This window comes from Dendrobates tinctorius, unplaced genomic scaffold, assembly GCF_039654945.1.
Source record: "Dendrobates tinctorius isolate UK_male_01 unplaced genomic scaffold, ASM3965494v1 ptg000022l, whole genome shotgun sequence".
NCBI classification, from domain to species: domain Eukaryota; kingdom Metazoa; phylum Chordata; class Amphibia; order Anura; family Dendrobatidae; genus Dendrobates; species Dendrobates tinctorius.
The window spans coordinates 87,753,062-87,779,530 of NW_027361690.1; the positions used below are offsets into that span (position 1 = coordinate 87,753,062).

General features: G+C 42.3%; 1 protein-coding gene across 1 annotated transcript in view; it reads right to left on the minus strand.

Annotated features, from left to right (window-relative positions):
- Positions 1-4,648: 4,648 nt before the first annotated feature.
- The window catches only part of PARP16 (poly(ADP-ribose) polymerase family member 16), a 35,295-nt gene continuing 13,474 nt past the window's right edge, over positions 4,649-26,469 (minus strand). Inside the window, exons 2-7 of the mRNA XM_073568863.1 lie at positions 24,481-24,669; positions 11,484-11,621; positions 10,499-10,705; positions 8,939-9,110; positions 8,621-8,765; positions 4,649-5,238 (exon numbers count right to left, since the gene is read on the minus strand). Of these exons, the coding sequence (XP_073424964.1) occupies positions 5,106-5,238; positions 8,621-8,765; positions 8,939-9,110; positions 10,499-10,705; positions 11,484-11,621; positions 24,481-24,633 (948 nt within the window). The 5' untranslated portion in view covers positions 24,634-24,669 and the 3' untranslated portion in view covers positions 4,649-5,105. The remainder of the gene's footprint in view (positions 5,239-8,620; positions 8,766-8,938; positions 9,111-10,498; positions 10,706-11,483; positions 11,622-24,480; positions 24,670-26,469) is intronic.

The window sequence follows — 26,469 nt, forward strand, 5'->3', positions numbered from 1 at the left end:
ATATTGGCAGCGCTTTGGACGCAGCAGAACCCCAGCTTGCCCGCTTTTGTATGCGCAGTGATATCGCATGTGTTCATTGAATCACCGTATCGTATCTATAGACTGGGTTATCTTGCGGCCCTGCACGCATAGTGGAGATGGTATTTCATAAAATCCCCTCCACTATGCTGTAACATCTGGACGCTGCGGATTGGACGCTGCGGCTGTACACAGTGCCCAATCCGCAGCAAGTTCTGATGTAATACGCCCAGTGGAAACATACCCTAAGCCAACCAGCTGCAGAAGAACCTCCGCCAGCTACCTGAAACACCCTGCATCTCCTCACCAGTGATGGTCGAATCCAAACAGTGAAGTTCAGGGTCTGTACTGAACACTAAGTGTCCAAGCACGGGACCCCCGAACACGGACTTCTCCAGTAAGTTTGTGTTACTCTTCAGGTTCGGTACCCCAAACATCGGCTGTTTGCCATGCGGTCATCTGCTTGACAGCGTGAGAAACACCGGTGGCTCTGATTGTCGGTAAGTTAGTTACCAACGTTCAGAGAGCTGTGGTTCCCAGAATAAAAGGTTACTGCTGCTCAAAGGCTTCGGCTGATGAGTACAACTCTCATCATCCTACACCTGCTGTCGCTGATAGCAGTGAGAGCAGGCAAGACTGATGAGAGTATTTTATCAGCCAGCGCCTGTGCTATAAATACATTTTTTTTTAAATGATGTGGGGTGTATTCTAACATTCTCACGCAGTAAGTGAGGTGAACAGGGTTCATAAGTTATGAACCACGGTGACATTTCTGACAAAACCACTACACACTGCAGAAGGGTTCTCATGCTCCTGTCTCAGTGTGAGCTGGCTGGCATGGATAGTGGTCGAAACACTGAAGTGACGGCTATCTAAATCATCTGGATCATCGTGGAACATGGCCCATTAATGGATCATTTGACAGGTGAGAAATATGGTGCTTTATTCTTTTACAAGGGACATGAGCTTCAGAGGATTATCTTCTTGCCAGACAGCTGAGGAATATTGTTTTATTATTTTTGTCTATTACAGGGGACATGGGCTTCAGAGGATTATCTTCTTGTCAGATAGGTGAGGAATGTGGTGTTTTATTATTTTTCAGGAGACATGGGCTTCAAATAAAGCTGTCAATGTTTTTATTTCAAGGTATTTAAGGATGTTATTCTGGCTGGGTTGTTTTTTTTTTTACAATATTACTATGAGGTTAGTAATGGGGTGTCTTATAGACGCCCCTCCATTACTATCCTGTGGGCTTGATGTCAGTGGCCATAAAACAGCTGACATCAACCCCACAAGTATTACCTCATAGCAGCAGCATGATAGCAGCATGATGTAGGGGCCGAGAGCACAATTCCAGTGTTTCTTACTCGCTGTAGTTTCAGTACAATCAATGTTTGTACAGCTGGAGATTATCTCTAGGGGACTAGGTGTCGTATGCCATGTAGTTCAGCTTTGTTTAACCCCACCACTGATTGGCACACAGCTACCAGAGGTGTGTGCGGGGTGAAACACAGATCAGCATTCTGACACTCTACATCTATAACAGAGGATTTTATCAAAACTACACCAAGCAGTTCAGTATATGACACACTGATATCAGGCTCTCTGCCCCTACATCATGCAGATTCCATCGTACAAACCTGCTGACAGCGTCACTTTAACCGTATAGCGGCATTACCCACATATTTAGGGTAGAAGTGTACACTTACTATAAGGAGCAAAGACAACTCCATAAAACGCAAATGCTGGCTGTGTTATACACACGGAACCTGAGAGAATCCACTGAAATTGGTGCTAGATTCCATCTCAACAGTTTAACCTTAGAAGTCAATCATGACAGCAGCATTTTAAAGGTTAGGAAACTAGGGGTGGAATTTGCTTCGGATGCCCATCTGTCTTACTCTGACATAATTGTGAGGTGCTCATAGAAAAAGATCACAGAGTGTTATGAAACCCCAAAAAGCATCAATAATATTTAGATCTCATTCCCCAACAAACCAAGCACTCATACAACTTTATTAGTAAACATATATAGAAGTTAAGAGTCTCACAATATAGTAACGAAAGCAAAATTTATTCTTGCATTTTTTATTATTTAATAAGAAAAAAAATATACAAGTTTACCAGTTATTTTCTGACGACAAAGTAAACTTCGTAAAAACAAAACTGAGAAAACAGCGATACACTTTTTCAATAAGTAAGGCTGGTTTCACATTAGCGCTTTTTAAGCGCACGCACGGCCGGGGGTAGCTCCGCCCCCGAGCCGGCTCTCTGCCCGGCGTGCCCGCCCCTTGCTTGTAGCTCCGCCTCCTAGCGCACAGCAGTGCCTGCGATCGGCGCACCCTATCTTTAGCATAGGGTGCGCAGATCGTGCGCAGGCCGTGCGCTAGTTGCACTTTGACCTGCGCTGCGCACTTTTGACGGTGCGCCGTGCACGCCAAAATCCGAAAAGTTTGATTTTGGCGCGCACGGCGCACCATCAAAAGTGCGCAGCGCAGGTCAAAGCGCAACTAGCGCACGGCCTGCGCACGATCTGCGCACCCTATACTAAAGATAGGGTGCGCCGATCGCAGGCGCCGCTGTGCGCTAGGAGGCGGCGCTACAAGCAAGAGGCGGGCACGCCGGGCAGAGAGCCGGCTCGGGGGCGGAGCTACCCCGGCCGTGCGTGCGCTTAAAAAGCGCTAATGAGAAACCAGCCTAACATCATTTTTTGCTCCAATTTTTTTTTAGTAAATTGTATGTTAAAATAAAAGATTTTCTATTGGATTCAGGTCTGGAGACTGGCTAGACCGCTCCAGGACCTTGAAATGCTTCTTACAGAGCCACTTAGTTGCCCTGTATGTGTGTTTCAGGTCATGGTCATGCTGGAAGACCCAGCCACGACCGATCTTCAATGCTCTTACTGAGGGAAGGAGGTTGTGGACCAAAATCTTATAATGCATGATCCCATCCATCCTCCCTTCAATACAGTGCAGTCGTCCTGTCCCCTTTGCAAAAAAGCACCCCCTAAGTATGATGTTTTCCCCACCATGCTTCACGTTTGGGGTGGTGTTCTTGGGGGTTGTACTCCTCCTTCTTCCTCTAAACACGGCGAAGGGATTTCTATTTTGGCCCCATTTCATCACATGACCGTCTCCCATGCCTCCTCGGGTCATCCAGATGGACATTAGCAAACTTCAAAGGGACCTGGACATGTGTTGGCATGAGCAGGGGACCTTGTGTGCACTGCAAAGTTTTAATCCATGATGGCGTAGCGTTTTACTAACGGTAATGTTTAAGACTGTGGTCCCAGCTCTCTTCAGGTCACTGACCAGGTCCTCCTGTGTAGTTCTGGGCTGATTCCTGACCTTTCTCAGAATCATCATTATCCCCAAGGCAAAATCTTTCATAGAGCCCCAGACCGAGGAAGAATGACAGTCATTTTGTGTGTCTTCCATTTTCTAATAATTGTGCTACCAGTTGTTACCTTCTGACCAGGTTGCTTGCCTATTGTCCTGTAGCCCATCCCAGCCTTGAGCAGATCTACAATTTTGTCCCTGGTGTCATTAGACAGCTCTTTTGTCTTGGCCATGGTGGAGAGGTTGTAGTTTGATTGATTGTGTGGACAGATGTCTTTTACACAGCTAATGAGTTCAAACATGTACAATTAGTACAGGTAATGAGTGCAGAGTAGGAGGGCTTCTTAAAGAAAAACTAACAGGTTTGTGAGAGACAGAATTCTTGCTGGTTAGTAGGTGATGAAATACTAGTTTCATGCAATAATATACAATTGAATTATGTAAAAATCATACAATGTGATTTTCTGTTTTTTATTTTTAGATTATGTCCCTCACAATTGAAGTGTACCTACAATAAAAATTACAGACCTCTCCATTCTTTGCAGGTGGGAAAACTTGCATAATAAGCAGTGTATCAAATATTTATTTTCCCCACTATATGTCCTATGTGTTTTTCCATACAGGCCCATGGATTGCAATCTTCCTCTAAAATCAAAACTTTTAGGGATGAGTACCTTCATACCTGTGAGTGCCACATTACAGCTTACCACAATTTAGAGTTTAAAGGGAACCTGTCACGTTGAAAATTGTACCTGATCTGCAGTAAGGACTTTAATGAGAAGGAGGAGCTGATCAGACAGATATACATTTTTGTGAGAAAAGTTTCGGTAAGACTTGTATGTTTTTAATTGAAATGCCTGGCGTCTGTCCGCATAACAGTCCTTTGATTGACAGTTTCCCTACTATGACTGCATATTCAGCGACAGCAGTCAGTCACTGAGGTGGACCGCCCACTGGACTCATGCACACAATTATCAAGTATTTCAATACATAAAATACAGTTTTTACTAAATATTTTGCTGCAAAATATATATATATATATATATATATATATATAATCATTCAACCCAGTTTATAACATCACCCTGAGGAGTCATTCACGTCAGTGCTTGCTGGTCATATGGCGCTATTTGGGAGTCAGTATTTCTTCTGCTGACCAATGCTCTACTTAGAGAAAAGAATAGTCCAATTCTCGTCTGTTTTGCACAGATCTTACAACTGAACTCAATTTAAGTGTGGGCACCGGCATGTCTAACGCCATCAATCTCAAACACCACATTGAAATAAACACATTTCATAAGAAAAACATTAGTTTTTATTTACCAATGTCCACGGCGAATTAAAAAAAAGCCAGTTTGCGATAGTTTTCAGCTGTGGAATGAGTGGGAACAGCAGTCAACCTAAGACTGCTGCGCCATTATAAGCCTATATAAAAATCATAATTTATTACCATCATCATTATCGGAATCTTTACATCTTGGATAGATGCAAATTTCCCCTAGGAAAGCACTGCAGGAGTCTTCACTTCTTCTATTGCTTACTGGAATTATATGTCTGCAACAACTGGAATATTAATTAAAAAAAAAATAGACTCACGGCTTTTCACCGCCATTCATATGTCTCCAGAGTTTCTAGGAGCTGGACTGCCTTTCTGCGTAACAAGTCCAGTGTTAAAGTCTGAAAGGCTGTGGCATAAGTACGTAGTTAAGGCTTCTGGTGCAGTTTAGAGAGAAGAAGACACCAAGGTCTTCAGCTCAAGAGTCTGTTCCAGTGATGCATAAAAGTCTTGGAACTGCTCAACCCAATGACAATCAGCACAAAGAGATACAACGTCATTAAGATAGCAAACCGATGACTTGAGAACCAAGACGGCTGCCTGGACCTGCATGAGGGAAAGGATAGAAAAAAAAAAAAAAAATAAATACTGTGAACAAAAGGAAAATGTGGACATAAAAGAGGGAACATAGGAGCAGCCCTGCCCTCTTCTCCTGAGCTCCAAAACCCAATGCAACCCAAGAAGCGTGGCGCTGTGACTTTAAACAGCACCCTATGGACTGAATTATAAACAGCCTCTTTTTGCTTTTGTTTCTCACCCTTATAACAGTCGAATGTTAAATATTTTTCTGTTCACATAACCCATTGAGGGCTTTTTTTGAGAGGGAGATGGACAAGTTGTAATTTTCAATGGAAGAACTTATTTTACCTCAAAATGTGTTGCATTGGAAAAGTCATTCGTTTTGGTGTCAGTTTTGGACCATCCCTTTAATAGGTGAAGAAATGGTCAAGAAAATCTGCAACATCAAAAACTCACCAAAAGCTCATTGTGAGAACATAGCCTTAAAGTTTACTCCTCATGTGAAAAATAAAGCTGCATGACTCGGTGTAAGGGCTCATACTCGCTTGCGAGAGACTCTCACGATTCTTGTGCGAGTCTCTCGCATGAAAACCTGGCACTGCTGCTGGCACTAGGACCGGAGCGTGCGGCTACATGTATTTCTATGTAGCCGCACGCTCCAGTCTGAGTGCCGGCAGCAGTGCCAGGTTTTCATGCGAGAGACTCGCACAAGAATCGTGAGAGTCTCTCGCAAGCGAGTATGAGCCCTTAGGCCGGCGTCCTATTGTTAAATTTCTCTGGAATTAAACAATGAAAATTCAATAACTACAGACATGGCTCTAGAAATCATACAGATTTGCTACATAGAGTGTATTATAAATTTACATACAGTGGGTGATATAAGTATGGAACACGTCACCAATTTTCTAAGTAAATATATTTCTTAATCCTTTAGTGACATGAAATTCTCACCAGATGTCATAACAACCCATCCAATCCACACAGGCAAAGAAATCAAACCGCAGATATCCATAAACTAAGTTATGTGTAATAATGAGAAATGACACAGGGAAAAAGTATTGAATATACAATGAAAGAAAGGTAAAAAGAGTCATGGAAAGTCAGGACACCAACTGAAATCTATCAGTAATTAGAAAGCAATTCTGCCACTTAGATAAAAATATCAGCTGGTTCAACTGATGGCCTATAGAAAAGTGTTTCATTACCGAGGCGCCACACAAGAAACATCTCATAATGGGTAAAACCAGTGAGCTGTTGCAAAACCTTTGCAACAATATTGTTGCAAAACATACTGATGGCATTGGACACAGAACCATTTGTAATCTACTGAAGGTTCCAGTGAGTACTGTTGGGGCCATAATTTTTAAGTGAAAACCACATCATTTCACCTTTAACCAGCCACGACCAGGTGCTCCCTGCAAGATTTCAAACAGAAGAGTGAAAAGAATTATCAGAAGAGTTGTTCCAAGCAGGGCTGTGGAGTCGGAGTCGGAGTCGTGGAGTCGGTGCTCATTTTGGTGGAGTCGGAGTCAGAGTTGGAGTCGGTATAAAATGGACCGACTCCGACTCCTAAAATATATAATAAATTGGGTACAGTAATTCAATGCAGGATGTGCTGAATATTTTTTCATAGGAGTTTGGGAAAGTTATGAAATGTCCTATAAATGGCTGTTCTATTCCTGATCTAAGGCTACATTCACACACAGCGTTTTTCCTGTGTTTTTTGAGGATACGTTTTTCAGCTGCAAAAGCTGATCATCTTTTTAAAAAACCGCATCACCTGAAAGGTTTTTGAGCTCATAGATAATGTTTTCAATAGCAAAAGCAGATTAGAAATCTGCTCTATCTATCCATTTATCCATATCTGTCTATCCATATCGTATCTGTACCAAAAAGAATGAAAACCGGGTAGTACACCAATATATATTCTGTTCTAAATATCTTGATTATTGGATCATAAAAATGATTAAATGTCTGAGGTTCACATTGTACTACAATAAATTTTTCACTTAAATATAAGCAATATGTGTGGGAGTCGGAGTCGGAGTCGTGGAGTCGGAGTTGGTGTAAGGGAAATTGAGGAGTCGGAGTCGGAGTCGCAGGTTTGGCTTACCGACTCCACAGCCCTGGTTCCAAGAGCCACCTGTGGAGAGCTACAGAAAGACCTAGAATCAGGAGGTACAATTGCTTCAAAGAATACTATATGTTATGCACTCAAGCTCCATGGCCTGTATGCATGCTCACTACACTAGACCCCATTGCTGAGCAAAAAGCATGTTCAAGTGAGTCTAAAATTTGGTCAAGAATATTTAGACAAGCTTGTAAAATACTGGAAGAATACAGTCTAGTCAGATGAGACCAAAATTGAACTCTTTGGATGCCATTAATACACACCATGCTTGGAGGCCAAAAGACACTGCATGTCACCCCAAAACACCATACCAACAGTGAAGTTTGAAGATGGGAACATCATGGTCCGGGGCAGTTGTTTAGGATATGGCACTGGCAAACTTCATGTGATTGAAGGAAGCATAAATGGACAAACGTACAGAGACATTCTTGTTAAGAATCTGCTGCCATCCATCAGGATGATGATGAAGAAACCAGGCTGGACATTTCAGCAAGACAATGGTCCCAAACACACAGCCAACGAAAGTCTCAACTGATTTCAGAGAAAGAAAATAAAGCTGCTAGAATGGCCTAGCCAACCACCTGACCAGAATCCAATAGAAAATGTAAGAAAAGGAACTAAAGCTCAGAGTTCTTAGAAGAAGCCCACGGAATCTTCAGGATTTGAAGAGTGTTTGTGTGGAAAAATGGGACAAAATCTCACACGAGAAACGCATTAGACAAGTTCCTCCATACAGGACGCATTTTGAACCTGTCATCACCAACAAAGACTTTTGTACAAAGTATTAATTACATTTCATTACTTTTTCCCCTGTGTCATTTCTCATTATTACACATAATTTATGGACATCTATGGTTTGATTTCTTTGTCTGTGTGGATTGGATGGGTTATTACCGACATCTGATGAGGTGGCCAATAGCACCTTTAAAAATATATTTACTTAGAAAATTGGTGAACTGTTCAATACTTATTTCACCCATTGTAATTATAGGATTATACTTTTCCATTATCCGGAATCCACTGCCATCCGTGAATTCATTACTGTGCTCTGATTTTTCTGCTACAATATATCACCAGCCTGTCACTAGGCAGCCTTCAGCCGCTGGGGAAGAGAAGGGGGTCCCCGGGGCTACACCCGTGTTACAGCTAAATCATACTGTCCTGTCCCTAAACAAAGCTCCAGGAACATCCCAGCACCAACCTCCATCTATCTAATAACACGTTGAAGAGGAGGATGAAGGAAAACGCTTAACAGAAAATATGTGGTGGCGCACTCACCTCCTCTGTGGCTGCTCCTGAGAATATACCAGAAGATATTTCACTCGTAATAACTCGTTATTGGTCACCACAAAGTATTTCTCTGGAACGTCTCCACCCTCGCTGTTCCGTGCTCTGGCTCTTTTACGATCTATTTCAGATGAGTCTGAGCAGAGCGAGCAGCAAGGAAATAAAACTATACATCAATAGGGAGAACGGTGACCACTGAACAATTACAGAAGACTCGGCTAAACAACTATTCAGAGAAAAAAAAAAAAATAATAATGAAGATTTTCCTGCCCTCTACTAATTTTGAAGTACGTTTCTAACTTCTCTCACCTTTTTTCTTGACTTGACACTTAACATCAGGATGATCGATCACTTCACACATTGCGACACAGCTAAGAATTGGTCCCAATATGCTGTGAGCCCATCCATGTCCATGGGGACTGTACAGAAGAGCTAAGCTCAGGTCGCTAGATAAGTAAGTGCCTTCTCCAAATAAAGAGGTCTAGGAGAACATGAAGAAAAAAAAAGACAAAAAATATCAAGTGACAAATGTTAAACGTGACTTTTGCACAGCGAATAGATCATAGTCTGAAGGGGCCAAGCATGACACGGAGAACCAAAGAAGTGCAAAGAGAGAATCCACTGACATGAGACGTCCTTCTAAGCCCTGCCAAGGCCAAAGGGCCTGTCACACTAAGCGATATCGCTAGCAATATCGCTATAACGTCACTGGTTTTTGTGACGTTATAGCAATATCGCTATGTCTGATACTTACCTCCGACCACTCCCCCACTGGTTATCGCTAATCGCGCGAGTACGTCCTGGACCGTTTCTCGTCGTCGGCTTCCTGCTGGGCTTCCTGCTGTGACGACGAGCGACGCGTGGACGCGGGCGGGAGGACGTCAGGATCGCCTCGTCTGTAAGTAGCGATCCTCGACCCCTGCGATGTTGCTGGTGAGATCTGCCTGTGTGGCAGTTCACTAGCGACCACTTATCGATGTACCAGCGATCCTGACAGCGTCATATCGCTGGTCGGGATCGTTGGTACATCGCTAAGTGTGACAGTACCTTTACATGGTAGTTTTCAGGAACAAAGAGAAAACTTCAGAATTATCCTCGTCACTCAATAACCTGCTACGAAACTTCTATGTCAGCCCCCACTCAGATCACGTTAGTGATCAACACATAGGCCCCGATTCATCCCCCGATGAATCAAGAGTGTCTGACTCTGGCATACCCCATTATCAAGACCGGCGTGAGCAACACCGGGACTGATGAATCGGGTCCGTTGAGTATATGCAGGGAAAAGTTGATCAGATTAGCTTGCTAACGTATATGCTAAGAGTACCCATAGGGCTCCAGTGAATGACGGAGAACATTTTGGTCTCTGTCTGGGGCAATATACAACTAAAAAAATATGGAATAACATGGAAGACAAAATAATGTATGCCGATATTTGTCTTTTACAAGAGGACCATATGGGCGAGAAAGCCTATTGTGTTGGCATAGTCTTCCGTCGTTGGTATGGATCAGGGGCTTTACCCATAATATAAGTTTTGCAGAGGGTAATAGTTTTGCATGAAAAGGACCATATGTAATAGAATAAGGAGGGCTGAATAGATGACAGCCACCTTTTGAGGAAATAGAAGTCTCTACATAATTGATGGCAGAGAGACTGCAAACTATTAAGTTTAGAGAAAATACCAAAATCAGCAGGAGATCTACATACAAAGATCTAGAGTGCAGTGATAAAGTCTGGAGGAGCACGTTCTCTAAAAACTAATTATTTTCTAAGATATTATACTACAGCACATTTTTCAGATTAAGCAATATTGTGCACAATTTGCTAAAATGTGCAATCTCGGCATCTTATCTGCTGATATGTCCCACCTTGTTCAGATGGCAGTGCAAGCCATTGTGCAGTATGGAATGGAAGTTCTCCAGACGGCTGCCGTGCAGGGCGTACATCACCTCCTTCTCGCCACGGATCTCCTGGAATTTGGCGTTTAGCTTCTCGCAATACTCTATTTCAAACAGGAAGTCAGGAGTGGGCAGAGCAAGACATGGAGAGCCCGGCAGGGCCTGGATGTCCTCAAACTGAAACAGTAAGGGAAGGACAGGCTGAAGAGTGTCGTCAATATACGGACATTAGGGATAGCCGTTGGGTCCAATTCACATGAGTCAGATCTGCTAGAACATTTCTACGACTGTTCCATTCATCTGTTGAAATCTGCAGAAGTCCATACACACATTGCAGAAACAACCCTATTCACATGTATGGGATAGAGTTTACAGCAAACTGTCTCCTGTATATGAATGTGTCATTATTGGAGTTAGTACGGCTGGAATTCATCAAAAATAAGAAATAAACCATGAAAGTGTAAAAAAAGAAACATGATGACCTAAAGTTTCAAACATCCAAATCTCATAAGTATCAGAAGACATAAAGACTGAAGAAAAAAATAGCTGTCAGAAGATCTGAGTCTGTGATCACACAATATAACTGGTTGAATAATGAATGACTTGCAGCATGAAGCTATTCCATCTTACTATATAGAGAGACACAGGTCCATCCTGTACAGTCCTATGCATATCCTAATCTTAAAGCATTTAACAGAACTATGTTGGCTACGCACCTTTAATCAGTCAATCCCTTTCAAAGAGCAAGCAGCTGATTTTGGTGTGAGAAGCCATGCTCATCCAGACATTTACATTGTATGTAGTATTGTAAGGAGGATATCCAGATGACTGGTAGTACAACATGGCGCCGGCCCTCCTGAATGGGAAGAGTCTGAATCATAGGGCATGTGGACTGAGGCTGTCTTCATGAGACAACCCTTAAAGAAACGCAGTAGAACTTTCCAAACAACTTTACCTTTTTCTTTTTAAGGCATCTGATGGTGAATAGTTTATCTGACAGAATCCAGCTCAGCAGATTGAGAAGTTTTGTGTTTAACTTTGACTTGTTTTGGATGAATTCCTGAAGACTGGGTAAGACGTTTGTGTCGGTGAGCTACCAAAACAAAGACAGACCACAAGTAAAAGCCAAATACAATATATCTATATCCTAAAAGGGAAACGGTCATGTTGAAAATGTTATCTGACCTGCAGGCAGGACGTTAGAGAGGAGAATGAGGAGATGATCAGATGAGTATACATTTTTGTGGGAAAAGTTTCAGCAAAAATTTTAATTATTGAAATCCCTGATGTTTGTATGTATACGAGTCCAGTGGTCGGGCCTACTAGTGACTCAGGGTATGTGCACACGCTGCGGATTGGGGTGCGGATTTGGCAGCGCGGATTTTGTAAAATCCGCAGGTAAATCTGCAGGTCAAAAGACCAGCAGTTTTACCTGCGGATTAGCCTGCGGTTTTGCCCTGCGGTTTTTCATCTCCACAATGGAGAGATGGCAAACCACAGCGGAATCCGCAGAAAGAATGACATGTCAATTCTTTCTGCGGTTTAGAAACCGCGCAGAAAAGTCCGCACTGCGGTTTTTAATATCCATAGGATATTATGGTACTGTACACCGCAGCAAAAACTGCTGCGGATCCGCAGCGGCCAAATCCGCTGCGGAAACGCAGCAGAATCCACAGCGTGTGCACACACCATGAGAGTCTTCACTGTATGCAGAGATAGATGTCAGTCACTAGTAGGACCGCCCACTGGACTCATACATACAAACATCAGGGATTTCAATTAATAAAATACCAGTTATAGTGAATCTTTTCCAACAAACCTATATATCATTCTCTATACTGTGCTGTCCCCAGATTGGACTGCATTTCACAATTTTCCATCTTTGAATTTTCATGACCTTAAATCACAGAGATATGCCACACAAAATACATAATAAGTAACATTTCCCACATGTCTACTTTACATCAGCACAATTTTGGAAACAAAATATTTTTTTGTTAGGAAGTTAAGGGTTAAGAGTTGACCAGCGATTTCTCATTTTTACAACACCATTTTGTTTTAATGCAGAAAGTGGTAAAGTTGATCCAGCGACTGTGGGCAGTAGAGGAAAAAAAAAAAAAAAAAAAAAAAAAAAAAAAAAAAAAAAAAAAAAATTTAAAAAAAATCAGTTTATTTTATACACATTAAAATACATTGCTGCAGGACTAAGGCTCCCTACAGCTGAAACGCGCAGGATTGTTGATCCTAAAGTTTGGCCCTGTGGCTACAACATGCAGCACTGTATTTTAATGTGTATAAAATAAACTGATTTTTTCTTAAAAATTCTACTGCCCACAGTCGCTGAATTAACTTTACCACTTTCTGCATTACTTTCTAACTGCCCGGAGTCAAAGGCAAAGCCGTGCGCAAGGGGAGTATCCAATATCCAGGGGGAAGACAGGAAAAGGGGTGAGCTGAATTATTTTCTCTTTTTTCCCCCCATTGTTTTTTTTTTTTTAGGGACCACATCACATTTGAAGTCACTATGAGGGGTCTATATGATAGAAAATACCCAAAAGTGACACCATTCTAAAAACTGTACCTCTCAAGGTGCTCAAAGCCACATTCAAGAAGTTTATTAACCCTTCAGGTTCTTCACATGAATTTTTGGAATGTTTTAAAAACAAATGAACATTTAACTTTTTTTTTCATAAAAAAAATGAATTCAGATCCAATTTGTTTTATTTCACCAAGGGTAACAGGAGACATTGGACCCCAAAAGCTGTTGTACAAATTGCCCTGAGTATGCTGATACCCCATATATGCAGGTAAACCACTGTTTGGACGCATGGCAGAGCTCAGAAGGGAAGGAGCGCCGTTTGACTTTTCAATGCAAAATTGGCTGGAATTGAGTTCGGACGTCATGTTGCGTTTGCAGAGTCTCTGATGTGCCTAAACAGTGGAAACCACCGACAAGTGACACCATTTTGGAAAGTAGACCCCCTAAGGAACTTATCTAGATGTGTGGTGAGCACTTTGAACCCCCTAGTGCTTCACAGAAGTTTATAATGTGGAGACGTAAAAATAAAAAAAAACATTTTTTTTCACAAAAATGATATTTTAGTCCCCAATTTTTTTGTTTAACCCCTGTATATCACATTAGGTACTGTCACTCAGTATCCTGAAAGATTTTTTAATTGTATTGAGAGTACATATAACTTCCTAGCTGTTTAGGGACAAATTATATCTACGCACTGTCTCCCAATCAGTTACGGGTGATCAGTGTTTGCGTACTCCCACCATACGCTCCAATCACCACATTCTCAGTGACTTCCGAGGTCTCTTACGTACCTATTACTTCTGGGTATCTCTCATGATGCTAGCGCACATGCACTCTCATGGCAAACAAAGAGAGACAAGAACCAACTGCGCATGTCATGTTGGAGATACTCGTGATTGCGCAGATCATGTTACTATGCTAATATATGAATCACTGAAGACAATGATATTGTTTATTAAAAGGAGTTAACACTTTAACCTTATTATTCATATAATATATCAAATGTACTGACATTTAATACTTTGTTACTATCGCCAGGCACTATCTAGCCCCAGTGTTTAATCTATATTAAACTATGTGACTCAGTTATCTCAATCATTACACCCAAGAGTAAAAGTAAGTCTCAAGGCATCACCAGAGCATTAAGAATATACATAAAAGTGTAACCACCACATAAAATATATACAGCTCTGGCAAAAATTGAGAGACCACTGCACAGTTTTATAAAAATCAGCTTCTCTACATGTCTGACAGCCATTCCATTCCAGTGTCAGTTGAATTCCAACCAAAGTACACCTCATTCTACTTAATGTGCTTCTGATTAGGTGGTGATCACCTGAACCAAATTTTATTTAACGAAGGAAAGTATAAAAAACCCTGCTGTGGTGTTCACAATCCTCTACCAATAGGACAAGCTGGATGGCAAAACAAGTGCTAGTAATATCGCAAAAGTAATAGGAAAGGAATGAAAAAAAATAACTTTTAACCATGCCAAAGGAGTTGAAAAGAAAAGTCTTGAGTGAAGAAAAGAAGGACTCAATTCTGGCTTTACTAGCGGAGGGATACAGTGATAATCATGTTGCCTCCATCCTTAAAATTTCTAGGATGGCAGTCCATTACAACAAGGTTAAGTAGCAGACATTGGTGACAACAAAGCTACAGACCGGCAGAGGGCAAAAATGACTCTCCACTGACCGGGATGACAGTCATCTTATTTGAATATCACTCAGCAACCGCAGAATGACATCAAGTGACCTACAAAAGGAATGGCAAATGGCAGTTGGGGTGAAGTGCACGGCAAGAACAGTTCGTAACAGACTCCTAGAGGCAGGGCTCAAGTCATGTAAAGCTAGAAAAAAGCCTTTCGTCAATGAGAAACAAAACAGAGCCAGGCTGAAGTTTGCCAAAGACCATAAGGATTGGACCATAGAGGACTGGAGTAAGGTAATCTTCTCTGATGAGTCTAATTTTCAGCTTTGCCCAACACCTGGTCGTCTAATGGTTAGACGGAGACTTGGAAAAGCGTACAAGCCACAGTGTCTTACACCCATTGTGGAATTTGGTGGAGGATCAATAATGGTCTGGGGATGCCTCAGCAAGGCTGGAATTGGGCAGGTTAATCTTTGTAAAAGACGTATGAATCAAGCCGCATACAAGGTTATCCTGGTAAAACAGTTGATTCTTTCTGCTCAGGCAATGTTCCCCAACTCTGAGGACTGGTTTTTCCAGCAGGACCATGCGCCATGCACACAGCTAGGTCAAGCAATGTGTGGATGAGGGACCACCACATCAAATCCCTGTCATGACCAGTCTAGTCTCCAGACCTTAACCCCATTGAAAACCTTTGGAATGTAATCAAGAGAAAGATAGATAGTCATAAGCCATCACACAAAGAAGAACTGCTTTAGGCTGTGTGCCCACAATGCGATTTTTAAGCGTTTTTGCCGCGATTTTCGGTGCGAAAACGTTTAAAAATCATGTACAGAACTCACCCCATGCATTCCTATGGCATTCCGCACATGCTGTGCTAATGTTGCGCTTTTTTCCGCGGCGGAATCGCATCGCGGAAAAAAAAAAAAAATCGCAGCATGCTCATTCTTTTGTGCGGAATCGCAAAGAATTGCCGCAATTCCGCACCCATAGGAATGCATGAGAATCGCTTACTTCCCGCATGTGGCTATGCCCACCATGCGCGAAGTTAAGCGTTTCATGTGCGGTTGGTACCCACGGTGTGGAGGAGAGGAGACTGTCCTCCAGGCCCTGGGTACCATACCCCTGTAAAATAAAGAATAAAAAAAAAAAAATAAATAAAAAAATAAAAAATAAAAAAATCGGGGTATATTTACCTTCCGACGTCCCGTGCTGCATTCCCGGCCTCAGCGTTCCCAGTAATGCCTTGCGGCAAGGTCCTGTGATGATGTGGTCTCGCGAGATCGCTATAGCAACGCGAGACCAACGTGCTTGAATATCGCACGCGAAAATCGCGAACTTAACCGCGGTAAAATCAACGCGCGATTTCTGGGAAGGAGTTCGGTTTTTAGTGGCCGGAATAAAACACTACGTGGGCACATAGCCTAAATGTTTGTACCAGTAGTGGCATAAGGTCACCCAAAAGCAGTGCGAAAGACTGGGGCCCAGGAGCCTTTTTGGAGCTGTCCACGGCTGTCTAACCTTTTTCGGCTGCGCAGCTCCCGCTCGGTTGTAACTAGAATGTATGGGCTCCCTCCACGACCTAACTACCGGGTGAGTCATAAAGGACGGATGTATTTGAAGTGGCTATAACTCACCACCAGGTGGAGGTAGAGATGTGCGGGAGGCGGGGTTATGTTTGTGAGGTGAAAGCATTGTTTTTATTTTAGTTTCAGTTTAAGCTATGGTGCCGTGGACGATAGAACATCGTGTTTTTGCGTACGACAGTTTTGTCAAGAATAAGGAGTGTATCACAGCCGTTCAGCGTGAGTTTCGGCGTCATTTCAATATTCACAGAAATCAAGCTGTTCCCGCTCGTAACACTATCCTACGTTGGGTTGAAGCACTCCGTACACGAGGTACACTAATGAACAAACGACCACCGGGGGCTCCACGAACGGCACGTACCCCTGAAAATGTGGAACGCGTCAGGCAAGCCATGCTGCGTAGTCCGAGTCGATCTGCTCGGAAACATTCTTTAGAACTTGCCCTCAGTAATCGTACAGTAAGGCGTATTTTGCATTTAGACCTGCATTTCCACCCCTATAAATTGGCCATTGTGCAACAGTTGGAGCGCGGGGATTACGCAGCGCGACTGAAGTTCGCACATGAGATGGAAGCAATTATTGAGCAAAACGACAACCTTATTTTATTCATGAGTGATGAAGCTCATTTCCATGTCAATGGCATAGTTAATCAGCAGAACTGCCGTTATTGGGCCTATGAAAATCCGAAAGAATTACATGAACGACCGCTGCACAGCCCTAAGGTAACGGTGTGGTGCGCTATGGGCAAATATGGCGTGATCGGTCCGTACTTTTTCGAAGGCGATAATGGCAATACTGTTACCGTGAACTCACAACGTTATATCGCCATGATAAATAACTTCTTTGTTCCTGAGTTACGACGGCAACATATCCCCATCTCTAGTGTGTGGTTTCAACAAGATGGGGCAACAGCCCACACAGCCGGAGCAACAATGAACGTTCTTCGCCCTCTCTTCCCTGGTCGCATCATTTCCAGGTTTGGCGATATTAATTGGCCTCCTAGGTCCCCAGACCTGTCCATGTGCGATTACTACTTATGGGGTCACCTCAAATCACGTGTATACAAGCTTAAGCCTCGATCATTACAAGAACTGAAGGAAGCTATTCGAGTGGAAGTTGCCCAAATCGACAGAGTTGTGTTGAAACGTGTTGATGCCAACTTCCAAGAACGCCTTTGGAAATGCATCACTGATAATGGCCACCACATGGCAGATGTTGTTTTCCACACTTGAATTTGTCAAATATTTGTCAGTATACGTAACCAAATCTGTGAATACATTTATATTTAATAAATATTTAACGATTTTATGATTAGTTTAAAAACGTCCGTCCTTTATGACTCACCCGGTACAACCCATACATTCTAGCTGTCTCAGTAGTAAATGTGCTAGATTGTATGGGCTCCTTCCAGGTCCTGTCAGCAGCCCATACAGTTTAGCTGGTTCAATGCTGAAAACACTAGACGCCCCCACCCAGTTGACACTCCCCCGGAAATTACATCATACCTGGAAGGAGCCCATAAATTCTAGCGTCTACGCTGCTGGGGAACGACTGAGGTAAGTATAAAAAAAACATTTTTGGTTATTTAAATGGGTGAAGTGGGGGGGAGTGAGACTGGGGAAGAGTCTTGAGGAGATCATTTGCATATTCCCAGTGCCTTCTGGGATAAGTGAAGAGTCTCCGCGAGCTCAACGATCACTGGGTTTTGGCCGTTGCAGCTGAAAAGAGGAAATCGGAAAATTTTGCCTCATCTTTCATCGTTTTTAAGAAATCTCAATATGGAAGTGGCCAGGAGCCATTTGGTGAGCTGCATTTCTTGCTACATGTTCACAGGCTTACCAGTGGAAAAGCCAAACTTCACATGCCACAAATGCAAGCTTGTGTCCCTGTTGGAGGAAAAGTTGCAAAATCTCGAACAGAGGTTAGCTACGTTGAAGATCATTAAGGAAGGTGAAGAGTTCTTAGACAGAGCAGAATTATCTCTTCATGTTACAGAAAGAGAAGAAATTCGAAGTGCACCTGAAGAAAGAGAGGAATGGAGACATGTGACCCAGAGAAGCGGGAGGATCAGGAGGCAGTCAGCACCCATAATTCTCAGGAACCAGTACCAGGCTCTCACGCAGGAAAACGATGAAGAAATACATCAGGAAAAGACTTTGCCCACAAACAGCAACCTTGTACGCCTTCAGAGTCCTCCTGGATGGAGAAAGAAAAATGTTGTGAAGAAGAAACGGAGAGTGGTGGTCATGGGGGATTCCCTGTTGAGAGGAACAGAGGCCGCTATCTGCAGACCGGATATAACTTCGAGAAATGTGCTGTCTTCCAGGTGCAAAAATTAAAGATGTGTCTGACAGGATATCAGGACTCTTCAGACCTACAGATGACTACCCATTCCTGCTACTACATGTGGGGATAAATGACACCGCAAGAAATGACCTGGAAACCATCTGCAGAGACTTTGAAGACTTAGGCAAGAAAGTGAAAGAACTGGGAGCGCAGGTGGTCTTCTCTTCCATCCTCCCAATGGATGGCCATGGAACAAGGAGGTGGAATAAGATTCTGCAGGTGAACAACTGGCTACGTCGATGGTGCCGTCAGCAACTATTTGGATTTACGGATCACGGAGTGAATTACCTTTACGATGGACTACTTGCTAGAGATGGGGTGCACCTTACGAAAACATGTATATGGAAGTCGCCTTACTACACTTGTAAGGAGAGCTTTAAACTAGAACAACATGGGAAGGGAAGCAAAAGACCAGAAAAAGCCATACACCTGACAAATGCTATTGTGAACTCTGCTATTAAAAGTGGAAAGGAAGAACAAAGACAAAAGAATCTAATTAATAAAAATATTGGAGAAAGAGAAACCAATCACAAACTAAAATGTTTCTATACTAATGCACAAAGCATGAGCAACAAACAAGGAGAATTGGAACTACTAACACAGGAAAAGAAATATGATGTCATTGGAATCACTGAAACTTGGTGGGACGATACACATGATTGGAATACAAGACTAGAAGGATACAACTTATTTGCAAGAAACACACTTGATAAACGAGGAGGAGGTGTCGCATTGTATGTTAGAAACGCATATATCTGCACAGAGATTGAAGCTTCAGAGACTGGGAGTTCTGTGGAAACTGTTTGGGTAAGAATACAAGGACAGAACAATTGAAAGGACACCATTGTAGGCATTTACTACAGGCCGCCTGTGCAAGCTGAAGATATGGATGAACTCTTTATGCATCAAATGGCCAAGTTCTCCAAAAAATATCACATAGTTGTTATGGGAGATTTCAACTATCCAGACATTTGTTGGGAATCTCTCTCAGGCAAAACTAACAGGTCAAGGAAGTTCTTATCCTCTCTTGCTGACAACTTTATCTTCCAAAAGGTAGGGGAGAAAACAAGGGGAACTGCTACCTTGGATCTAATCCTTATAAACAGGGAGGAAATGGTTGAGGAGGTAAAAGTGGCTGGGACCCTAGGAGGTAGCGACCAAGCTATTTTAGAATTTTGGATAACTAGAGGAGGAAGACCTGTGAAGACTCAGACGTCAAGGTTAGATTTCAGAAAGGCAGATTTTAAGGAATTCAGAAAGAGAATTGGAGGGATCCAATGGCTGGATATCCTTAAAGACAAATATGTCCAGGAAGGATGGGAAATCTTGAAAAATGAAATTCTCAAAGCATAAATGTTAACAATTCCGAAAAGAGGGAAGAATAGGAAGCATTTAAGGAAACCTGGATGGATGAACACAGAACTTAAGCACATGCTAAAAAGGAAGAAAAAAAATGTTTATAAAATGGAAAGAGGGAGGCATATCTAAAGAAGAATATAATGCTGTCGGCAGAACCTGCAGGGCACAAATCAGATTATCTAAAGCTGACAATGAATTGAGGCTTGCAAGAGATGTCAAAAGCAATAATAAAGGATTTTGGGGATATGTCAAAAGTAAAAGAAAAGTCAAAGATGCTATAGGATTTTTACAGGATGAAAATGATGAAATGGTAAGACAGGATGTTGAGAAGGCCGAACTTTTAAATTCCTATTTTGCATCTGTTTTCTCTCAGAAAGGAAATGTAACATCAACTGTTCTTCACTTTCCTATTAAGGGAATAGAAGAATCCAGGATATCTATAAACAGAAAGATAGTGAGGAAACACTTAGCTAACCTAAATGAATTCAAGTCTCCAGGTCCAGATGAATTACACCCCAGAGTACTGAAGGAGATAGCAAAAGAAATTTTTGAACCCCTCTCCATAATCTTTGAAAATTCTTGGAGAACAGGAGAAGTCCCAGAAGACTGGAGAAGAGCAAATGTTGTTCCTATCTTCAAAAATGGGAAGAAGGTGGACCCAGGAAACTATAGGCCGGCGAGTCTGACTTCTATACCAGGAAAGATCTTTGAACAAATTATTAAACAACATGTATGTCAGTACCTGGATAAGAATGAAGTGATTAAACAGAGTCAGCATGGGTTTGTAACTAATAAGTCATGTCATACTAACTTAATTTCCTTCTATGACAGAATCACTGATTGGGTGGATCAAGGAAATGCTGTAGATATAGTATATCTTGACTTCAGCAAAGCATTTGACAAAGTATCTCATACAATCCTTATTGAAAAAATGACTAATTATGGAATGGACAAGGCAACTGTTAGGTGGATTCATAACTGGCTTAGTGATCGGACCCAAAGAGTGGTCGTAAATGGCTGCACATCCAGTTGGAAGAATGTCTCAAGTGGGGTACCACAGGGCTCTGTCCTGGGCCCTGTATTGTTCAACATCTTTATCAACGATTTAGATGAAGGAATTGAGGGTAAACTGATTAAATTTGCTGATGACACAAAGCTAGGAGGGATAGCTAATACTAGAGAAGAGAGAGGATTCAAAAAGATATAAATAAACTGGAGAAGTGGGCAGCAACTAACAGAATGGTTTTTAACAGGGAAAAATGCAAAGTACTACATCTGGGCAATATAAATGAAAAAAGAATATACAGAATGGGAGGAATAGGGCTAAGCAACAGCACATGTGAAAAAGACTTGGGTATACTAATAGATCACAGACTGAATATGAGTCAACAGTGTGATGCAGCAGCAAAAAAGGCAAATGCAATTCTAGGATGTATTAACAGAAGCATACAGTCTAGATCACGTGAAGTCATTATTTCCCTCTACTCCTCTTTGGTCAGACCTCATCTGGAATATTGTGTCCAGTTTTGGGCACCACATTTTAAAAAAGACATCAACAAACTGGAGCAAGTTCAGAAAAGAGTGACCAGAATGGTGACCGGTCTGCAAACCCTGTCTTATGAGGAAAGGTTGCAGGATTTGGGAATGTTCAGTTTGCAAAAGAGAAGACTGAGAGGAGACTTAATTGCTGTCTACAAATATCTCAAGGGCTGTCACATTGTAGAAGGATCAACTTTATTCTCATTTGCACAAGGAAAGACTAGAAGCAATAGGATGAAACTGAATGGGAGGAGACACAGATTAGATATTAGAAAAAACTTCTTGACAGTTAGAGTGATCAATGAGTGGAACAGGCTGCCACGAGAAGTGGTGAGTTCTCCTTCAATGGAAGTCTTCAAACAGAGGCTGGACAGACATCTGACTGGGATGATTTAGCGAATCCTGCTTTGAGCAGGGGGTTGGACCAGATGGCCCAGGAGGTCCCTTCCAACTCCACGATTCTATGACTGCTCATGGAGTGGGGGGGGGGGGGGAAGTGAGACTGCACATGAAGACGTGGGGGGATAGTGAGACTGCACATGAAGAAGTGGGGGGAGTGAGACTGTACATAATGAAGTCGGGTGGAGGGAGAAAGCACATGAAGTGGGGGGAGTGAGACTGCACATGATGAAGTGGGGAGTAAGGGGAACTGTACATGATGATGTGGGGGTGATGAGGACTGCAAATGTTGAATTGAGTGTGAGGGACGGGGACAGCAATTGAAATGAAGGTGGGGGCGGGGAGAGCAAACGGTGAATTGAAGGTGGGGAGTGGGGAAAGCAAATAATGATGAATTTTGAGGGTGGGGGAGTAAATCATGTATTGAATGTGGGGTAGAGCAGTTGATAATGAGTAGAGGGTGGGAGAGAAAGACATGACAATGAATTGGGGCGGGAGGGGCATGTAACTATAATGAATCGGAGTAAGGTTTAGACCAGGAAGTACATAGTGGGGAGAGTTGAGGATAAAGTGATTGGTAATGAATTGGGGGAAAGAGTACAGGTGCTAATTAATTTATATATTAAATGGGGAAAGTGGCTATGTACAGATAATTGGGGCACAGTGGCGGATTATAATTTATATTTGGAATGGTGTGTTGCATAATAACCAAATATACATAGATTGTGGGTGCACCTCTGTAGTTAGATGTGTAGTGTAGAAGAAAGGAAAAAAGTGGGGAATGTGCTCTGGAAGTGGTGCTCTAGATAACTGTGATTTTATGCAGACAAGTCCTGGCTGGAAGAAATGATGGCGGTCTGTGCTGGATTAAAAAGAAAAGCAAAGATGAAACACTTCAGCTAGAGATGTCACTGGTGAGTCAGTGTGTTACCTGTACACTGACACTATACACTGTATACTACATACAGAGGTCCTCTGTCTAATGTCACTAGTGATCACTGTATTATCTGTACACTGACACTGTATCCAGAGGCCCTGTGTATAATGTTACTGGTGATCATTATATTACCTAAATATTGAATTGTTTATACATTATATTACCTGTACACTATATACTGAGCTCCTGTGTATAATGTCACCAGTGATCACTGTATTACCTGTACACTGATACTGTATACTATGTACAGAGCTTCTGTGTATGATGTCACTGGTGATCACTGTATTACCTGTACACAGACACTGCATACTAAGTACAGATCTCCTGTGTATAATGGCACTTATGGTGATAGTATTGTTTTTTTTTTTTTTTATTAATGCTTAGTATTGTAGTATTCAGTCACAATGTGGAGGTAATATGTTGTCCGGCCATGGTGTGGCGGCATTTGTTCCTTGCATGTGCTATTATTTGGTCACTATATGGTGGTAATATGTGGCCTGGTCATGGAGTAGTGGTATTTGTACTTTGTATGTGATATTATTCGGTCACTGTGGTGGTAATATGTGGTCTGGACATGGTGTGGCAGTATTTGTTCCTTGTATGTCGTATTATAGGTCACTATGTGGTGGTAATATGGTGTGGTGGTATTTGTCCCTTGTATGTGATATTATTGGTCATTTTAAAAATTGAAATATAAATAAAAATACCGTATACCTAAATTGTATTGCATATTTTAACCAATGTTTAATAGGTTAGAGTAGAGTAGGACCCGGCCAAAAGACTCTACCTTGTCGTGGTGGCAGATTAAAAAAAAATCTTTTGGCCAAAACAAAAGCTGCTAGCTATATGTGTGATCTGGTGATGGGAACTGTTAATGTGTGATTGGTGAGAAGTGGAGTTTTTCCAAGAGAGAGCAGTGGGACTGTGGACAGTTTGAGGTGTGCAGGCGGGGCTGGGGTGGAATCTCAAGGGGGCCCCAAAAATTCTGCCAGTATGGGGCCCCGAAATTCCTAGTGGCAGCACTGTGGACACAATCACATACACTACCCCTTGGTCTTGCAATTTATACTATCCATAATGTAGCATTTCTTATTATCGACGGGGTTAAAGAATTCCCTAACATTCGGGAGGTACTTACAAAAATTACAGGACCCACATGTGTAGGATCCCTCCTTCTTTCACCAACCTCCTGTATCAAGGCCTCTTTGGTCTAAAAATAAAGTGGCTATGTGTGAGGAAACTCCTAAGGTTTCTCCCGCTACGATAGGTGATAGAGAGATATCTTCCAACTACATATTTTAAATCTGGATCAGCTCTCAAAATAGGCCACTATCTTTTAAATCTGTTAATAGTAATTTCGATCAGTGGTGCCCAAACGTTTGCATGCCACTGTAGATATACACACACATATAAAAAAAACAAAAAAAAACAAACAGAATCATTTTTGAGTATAAAAAAACACGACACTCTACAGGTGTACGTATACATATATTTAAGATATGAGGTGATCTTTAGATAAACTACCATAGAAGATCATTCAAAAACTAATGGCTATTTAATGTCTGACAATGGAGGTATTCACGGATAATTTACTCACCAAGGCATCAAAATCTTTGTATTGGTCAGAGGCATAAAAGGCAGGAAATGGTCTTAGCACGGAGTCTCTCTTGTAGCTTCGGAGAGCAGATACAAAGAGGCTGCATTTCAGATCTGCTGCTAGTGGATCCCTAGCGATAATCCGCTCTACCATTGCTTTACTCCAAGTTCAGGAGGCACAAAAATTCTTCTGTGGACAAAATAGAGAATGCAATTTATGATATGACGAACAATCACGGTGAGGTTCTGAAAAATATATATACATAATACAGGGTGGGCCATTTATATGGATACTCCTAAATAAAATGGGAATGGTTGGTGATATCAACTTCCTGTTTGTGGCACATTAGTATATGGGAGAGGGAAACTTTTCAAGATCGGTGATGACCATGGCGGCCATTTTGAAGTCGGCCATTTTGGATCCAACTTTATTTTTTTCAATGGGAAGAGGGTCATGTGACACAAACTTATTGAGAACTTCACAAGAAAAACAATGTTGTGCTTGGTTTTAACGTAACTTTATTCTTTCACGAGTTATTTACAAGTTTATGACCACTTATAAAATGTGTTCAAAGTGCTGCCCATTGTGTTGGATTGTCAATACAACCCTCTTCTCCCACTCTTGACACACTGATAGCAACACCGCAGAAGAAATGCTAGCACAGGCTTCCAGTATCCATTGCTGCACATCTCGTATCTTCACAGCATAGACAATTGCCTTCAGATGACTCCAAAAATAAAAGTCTAAGAGGGTCAGATCAGGAGACCTTGGTGGCAATTTCACTTTCCAGGAAACTGTTCATGCAGGAATGCTCGGACCTGACACCCATAATTGATGGTATGGTATATGGGGTACAAAGATAGTGGGGCCATTCTTCATCAATGGAAACTTCAATGCCACTGGATATCTGAAATTGCTACATGATGATGTGTTGCCCTCTTTATGCACTGAAGATGACATGTTCCCTGAGTTTTTCCAGCAAGATGGTGCACCACCACATTATGGCTGTCAGGTCCAAGCACTCCTCCAAGGAATCTGACCCCCTTAGGCTAGTTTCACACTAGCGTTTATTCGACGCAGCGCACGGCGCCGCTAAGCCCCGCCCCCTGCCGGCTCCCTGCCCACCCTATCCGGTCATCGCCGCCTACTATCGCACATGGACGCTTGCAATCTGCACACCCTATCTTTAGCATAGGGTGCACAGATCGTGCACTGGCCGTGCGCTGCGCACTTTTGAAGGTGCGCCGTGCGCGCCGAAATGCAACATGCTGCGTTCGGGGCGCACCTTCAAAAGTGCGCAGCACACGCCAAAATCCTACCAGCGCACCCTATGCTAAAGATAGGGTGCGCAGATCGCAAGTGTCCATGTGCGATAGTAGGCGACGATGACCGGATGGGGCGGGCAGGAAGTCGGCAGGGGGCGGGGCTTAGCAGCGCCGTGCGCTGCGTCAAATAAACGCTAGTGGGAAACTAGCCTTAGACTAGCATTTCTTCTGCGGTGTTGCCATCAGTGTGTCAAGAGTGGGAGAAGAGGGTTGCATTGACAATCCAACACTATGGGCAGCACTTTGAACACATTTTATAAGTGGTCAAACTTGTATATAACTCGTGAAAGAATAAAGTTACGTTAAAACCAAGCACAACATTGTTTTTCTTGTGAAATTCTCAATAAGTTTGATGTGTCACATGACCCTCTTCCCAATGGAAAAAATAAAGTTGGATCCAAAATGGCAGGCTTCAAAATGGCCAACATGGTCACCACCCATCTTGAAAAGTTTTCCCCTTCCCATATACTAATGTGCCACAAACAGGAAGTTGATATCACCAACCATTCCCATTATATTTAGGTGTATCCATATAAATGGCCCACCCTGTATAATATACAGGTGCTTCTCACAAATAATTTATTTCAGTTCTTCAATACAAAAAGTGAAACTCATATTATATAGGGTCATTACAAACAGAGTTATCTATTTCAAATGTTTATTT